The sequence below is a fragment of the Entelurus aequoreus genome, linkage group LG15 (assembly GCF_033978785.1).
Source record: "Entelurus aequoreus isolate RoL-2023_Sb linkage group LG15, RoL_Eaeq_v1.1, whole genome shotgun sequence".
Taxonomy (NCBI): Eukaryota; Metazoa; Chordata; class Actinopteri; order Syngnathiformes; family Syngnathidae; genus Entelurus; species Entelurus aequoreus.
This window is the reverse complement of record NC_084745.1, coordinates 48,672,119-48,678,118: the sequence shown is the minus strand read 5'-3', so window position 1 is coordinate 48,678,118 and position 6,000 is coordinate 48,672,119. Positions and strand designations below refer to the sequence as shown.

At 40.4% G+C, this 6,000-nt stretch overlaps 1 protein-coding gene across 2 annotated transcripts in view; it reads right to left on the bottom strand.

Moving 5' to 3' along the window:
* Nucleotides 1-368: 368 nt before the first annotated feature.
* Nucleotides 369-6,000, bottom strand: part of LOC133630221 (matrix metalloproteinase-16-like) — a 228,238-nt gene continuing 222,606 nt past the window's right edge. For both annotated transcript variants that reach the window (XM_062021678.1, XM_062021679.1), the window contains 2 exons: nucleotides 613-703; nucleotides 369-536 (listed from right to left, as the gene is read on the bottom strand). In XM_062021678.1, the coding sequence (XP_061877662.1) occupies nucleotides 392-536; nucleotides 613-703 (236 nt within the window). In that variant the 3' untranslated portion in view covers nucleotides 369-391. The remainder of the gene's footprint in view (nucleotides 537-612; nucleotides 704-6,000) is intronic.

Here is a 6,000-nt window from a genome sequence, read left to right as displayed (position 1 = left end):
CTTCATTATAACACTTATATAAGACTTTTAAAGTCATTTTGATAGTAGGCTAATATAGCTTATATAGACACTTACATCATGTGTTGCCTTCATTATAACACTTATATAAGACTTTTACAGTCATTTTGATAGTAGGCAAATATAGCTAATATAGACACTTACCGTTTTTCATATTTTGCGGCTCCAGACAGTATAGTTTTTTGTATTTTTGGTCCAATTTTAACGTTTAGCTGACTTCATCCGATCACCAGTCACAACCCAGCCTGTCCGCCGCCTTCACGGCCTTACAGACATGCGGAAAGGCACGCAAAGGAGGCAGTGAGAACACAATAAAGAAGAGACCTTTCTGAAGGCAGCTCTTAATCCCAAACTGATCCATTTATTCATTCCTTTAGGACACTTTGCTGGATGGTCCTAAGAGTCTTGCAGGAGGACAACAAAGAAACCGAGTGACTGAGATGTTTGGCTCGCGTGGACCAAAACAAAGTGAGACATTCAGAGAGGACGTCAAGAAGTAGAAGTAACATCTCGCAGTGCTGGAGGGGTCATAAAAGCATCAACATGGTGGGGTTAAAAGCTTGCATGCGTGCTGACACAGGCACTGATCTCCACCTTTTGGGTTGTGGGACGGCAAGAAGACAGCATTCTGGGATGTGTTCTCCCAAAGAAGGCGGATAGAAAGATGGGGAAATAGCACGGAATACTAAATATGGAAGAAAAAAAAAGATTTTCAAGTTGAACTTTGAACAGCAACACATATAAAAAGACAACCTGCGAGCTCGGCAAGCCAGTGCTGAGGATTGTGGGTAATAAAAAGCCGCTTCAAACAAACAAAGAGCGATGTAGAAAAAAAAACAAAAAAACCCGACATTACAGCAGAAGCTTGTCAGTATAATTAAGGCGAGTAGAAAATATTGAAGGTTTTGGCCCCTGTGTGTCACAGAAACAAACAGTCAGAGCTCCCACTTCCATCAGAGGGTGCAAAATTCCCCAACAAAAAAAAAAAAAAAAAAAAAAAAAGTTTTTGGTTTGCTCTCTTCCTCAGGAACATTTTTAAAGGGAACATTGAGGATTTCCTTTCCTAAATAAACAACCCAAAAGAAGTGGGAAATAAAGTGTGATCGTCTTTCGTTTTGTAGTTGGAGAGCAGGGGTGTCCAAACTTATGTCGGTCAAAAGATGCTCTATTGGCTAATTAGTGGAACCCGCTCGTGTTGACTGTTGCTAAGCAACACAACTGTTTTTGGTAAAAGCACCAAAATGTGCACACTGTGACTTCCTATTCAGTGAAAAGTAAGCGCCACAATAAAAGCATAATGGAAATTGACCTGGGAACCAATATTTAATGTTTTTTGTATTATTTAGATCAGGGGTCCCCAAACCTTTTGATTCGGGGGATGCATTGGGTTAAAAAATAATGGCCGGGGGCCCGGCTGTGTACATATATATATATATATATATATATATATATATATATATATATATATATATATATATATATATATATATATATTCATTATCAGATTTATATAATACTTTTGAAGTAATTTTGATAGTAGGCTAATATAGCTAATATAGACACTTACATCATGTGTTGTCTTCATTATAACACTTATATAAGACTTTTAAAGTCTATATATATATATATATATATATATATATATATATATATATATATATATATATATATATATATATATATATATATATATACATATACATATGTATAAATATATGTATATATATAGATATGTATATAGATATGTATATATATATATATATGTATATATATACAGTATATATATACAGTATATATATACATATATATATATATAGACTTTAAAAGTCTTATATAAGTGTGTATATATATATACATATATATATATATATATATACACACGTTAGCCTCTGTGTTTTTTCCTGACCTATTTCATCCCTTCGTAGGTTTCTCTGTTCTTCAGAGGAAAAAAAAATCCCCTGAAGTGCAGAGAAACCTGCTAAAAAGGCTTGTAGGGATGAAATAGCCAGTATGTTTTTTCCTGACCTAACGTATATTACACTCTACCCCGGTATTGAGCACTGTATAACAGAGAAACCACAGAAACCTCGACTATATATCTATATATATATATATATATATATATATATATATATATATATATATATATATATATATATATATATATATATATATATATATATATATATATATATATATATATCTGTATATATATATATATATACATATATATATATATATATATATATATATATATATATATATATATACACAGATGTATATATATATATATACATATATATATACACACATAGATGTATATATATATACATATATATATATATATATGTATACACATAAATGTTAGCCAATGTGTTTTTTCCTGACCTATTTCATCCCTACAAGCCTGTTTCGTAGGTTTCTCTGCTCTTCAGGGGGAAAAAAACCCTGAAAAGCAGAGAAACCTGTGAAACAGGCTTGTAGGGATGAAATAGCCTGTGTGTTTTTTCCTGACCTAACGTATACTACACTCTTCCCCAGTATTGAGCAATGTATAACGGATAAACCACAGAAACCTCGACTACATATCTATATCTATATATATATATGTAAATATATATCTATATATATATATTCCTCACGCACTAATTGACTGAAAGAGTGCGCACTTGATGTCACGTTATTGATTGAAAAATGCATTTGTAGGCAATATGATTTGTGAAACAAAGAGTAACAAGATTTAAAAAATAAATTAAATTTTTTTTTTTTTTTTCCGGGCCGCATCTGTAATTTGGGGACTCCTGCTTTGGATGGTTAGTCACCAGGAACAAAAGACAAAAGCTTTATTTTCTACAAAATCTGGAAAACACGAATGAAAAAAAAATATGCTTCTGGCCAAAGTCACAAATAAAAGTGCAAGTGATGGACACTTGCTGATTGTGTTTATGCCGACAACCGCTGACGTCAACATAAGCGGGTTCCACTCTGACATGTATCCTCAGCAGCCCAGTGTTTCCCACACCATTGCAATTTACACCTGGGTTTGTCTAATTTGCATAATGTGTGCTTGAAACACGGGAGGAAACAAAAATACATGAACTGTTTAGAAATACAAATAAACTTTCTTCTGATGGTTCTTTACTGTAACGAACAAGAGGGAGGGGCCTTTGGAAGAGGGAGGGGCCCGGAAAAGCACCCGATGCTCGTAGAGAAGAGCGATACTGGCTATCTTGTCAGAGTCAGGAAAAGGTCGCTGGGTTAGTTGGCAGTTTGGGCTGTGAATCTTTGGGCATTTTTGATCCTCGATTCGAAATCAGTACTTTTTTAATAACCTAGGGTGGCAGTTCTATGATGAACTACATTCCTCCATGAAATAGATAAACAGCTCTGATCAATTTCTTTATTACTTGGACAAAAACTGGTTTTGTTTAGTAAAACTCTAGCCAAACATTTAATAAAGTCAAATACAAATAAGGCAACAAGAGAAGTATCTAACACTTCCATCCATCCATCCATCTTCTTCCGCTTATCCGAGGTCGGGTCGCGGGGGCAGCAGCCTAAGCAGGGAAGCCCAGACTTCCCTCTCCCCAGCCACTTCGTCTAGCTCTTCCCGGGGGATCCCGAGGCGTTCCCAGGCCAGCTGGGAGACATAGTCTTCCCAACGTGTCCTGGGTCTTCCCCGTGGCCTCCTACCGGTCGGACGTGCCCTAAACACCTCCCTAGGGAGGCATTCAGGTGGCATCCTGACCAGATGCCCGAACCACCTCATCTGGCTCCTCTCCATGTGGAGGAGCAGCGGCTTTACTTTGAGCTCCTCCCGGATGGCGGAGCTTCTCACCCTATCTCTAAGGGAGAGCCCCGCCACCCGGCGGAGGAAACTCATTTCAGGCACTTGTACCCGTGATCTTGTCCTTTCGGTCATAACCCAAAGCTCATTACCATAGGTGAGGATGGGAACGTAGATCGACCGGTAAATTGAGAGCTTTGCCTTCCGGCTCAGCTCCTTCTTCACCACAACGGATTGATACAGCGTCCGCATTACTGAAGACGCCGCACCGATCCGCCTGTCGATCTCACGATCCACTCTTCCCTCACACGTGAACAAGACTCCCGAGGTACTTGAACTCCTCCACTTGGGGCAGGGTCTCCTCCCCAACCCGGAGATGGCACTCCACCCTTTTCCGGGCGAGAACCATGGACTCGGACTTGGAGTCCTCATCCCAGTCGCTTCACACTCGGCTGCGAACCGATCCAGTGAGAGCTGAAGATCCTGGCCAGATGAAGCCATCAGGACCACATCATCTGCAAAAAGCAGAGACCTAATCCTGCAGCCACCAAACCGGATCCCCTCAACGCCTTGACTGCGCCTAGAAATTCTGTCCATAAAAGTTATGAACAGAATGGGTGACAAAGGGCAGCCTTGGCGGAGTCCAACCCTCACTGGAAACGTGTCCGACTTACTGCCGGCAATGCGGACCAAGCTCTAAGTATCTAACACTTCTCTTTTCTAAAGTCAATCTGTACAGCAGATATAGATCATCTACATCTGCAATAAAAACAATGTTTTTTTATTGATTCTTTTGAATCGATTAAGAATTGTTAAAAAAATCAACTTTCTTGACACTCCTAGTGCTAGTTGCCTTTTTTTTGAAAGAGAATAGAGAAGAGTCTGAATCTGTGGCGCAACAATTTGTGGACTTTCAAAACCAAAAATAAATTGTGTCGCCCGTCTAAAACTGACAACATTCACTACGTGTCCATGCACCAATTTAGTCCGATTTCTCAAATAGTTCGGCTCTAAATAATCCTCCTACAGTCCATGGAAACACCTTAATCCGATCTGTTTTTGAAAAGTCGGACTAACACACCTGGCTTATGCGATTGGAAACCAGATCTCTGGAGGGGGTTTGTGCGCCGGAGAGGACCCTTCGTATAGCACATACACCAGTCTCAATGTGCGGGATACAACCCGGAAGCAGACAGCATTAAAAAAAAATGCGGCGGCTTTACTTTGAGCTCCTCCCGGATGGCGGAGCTTCTCACCCTATCTCTAAGGGAGAGCCCCGCCACCCGGCGGAGGAAACTCATTTCAGGCACTTGTACCCGTGATCTTGTCCTTTCGGTCATAACCCAAAGCTCATGACCATAGGTGAGGATGGGAACGTAGATCGACCGGTAAATTGAGAGCTTTGCCTTCCGGCTCAGCTCCTTCTTCACCACAACGGATCGATACAGCGTCCGCATTACTGAAGACGCCGCACCGATCCGCCTGTCGACCTCACGATCCACTCTTCCCTTACTCGTGAACAAGACTCCGAGGTACTTGAACTCCCCCACTTGGGGCAGGGTCTCCTCCGCAACCCGGAGATGGCACTCCACCCTTTTCCGGGCGAGAACCATGGACTCGGATTTGGAGGTGCTTAACTTTCCGCACAAATGACAAGATCAACCTTCCTCTGGATATCAGTCAGGGCACGAACGGTCTTTTTCTTCGGATTTAAAACTCCTTCCATCAATCCGCAGAGCCTTTTGATTGAACTTTGAGACATTCAAAAGTTTTCTTTCCATCATTCCTCGTCCGAAAACTCCTTCCAAAAAACTCTTTCACCGGTCTTTCTTTGCTTCCGACCTGCATCCACCACCGATACATTCTTGGTAGTAGCGTCATGTTCGTAGCACAATCCGGGATCATTTCTTGATACTGTCTGCCATTTAACACCAACATAGCCATTACAGACGTAATATTTGTAATCCGTGCCAACATTACAGAGGACATCACTTAAAACAAGTCGTAAGATCCGCAGATGGTGAGTATGAAGTCATTGAAATAAGCGCCCCCCGGTGTATGGGAGGCACATGGTGTATGACCAATAGTCACATTAGAGAAAGTGCAAGGACATTTGGACTTCACACGCAGGTGTGGAAATACAAGAAAACAACTACTTGAGATGGAAACGTAGTGAGTGACACTTATACTCAAAG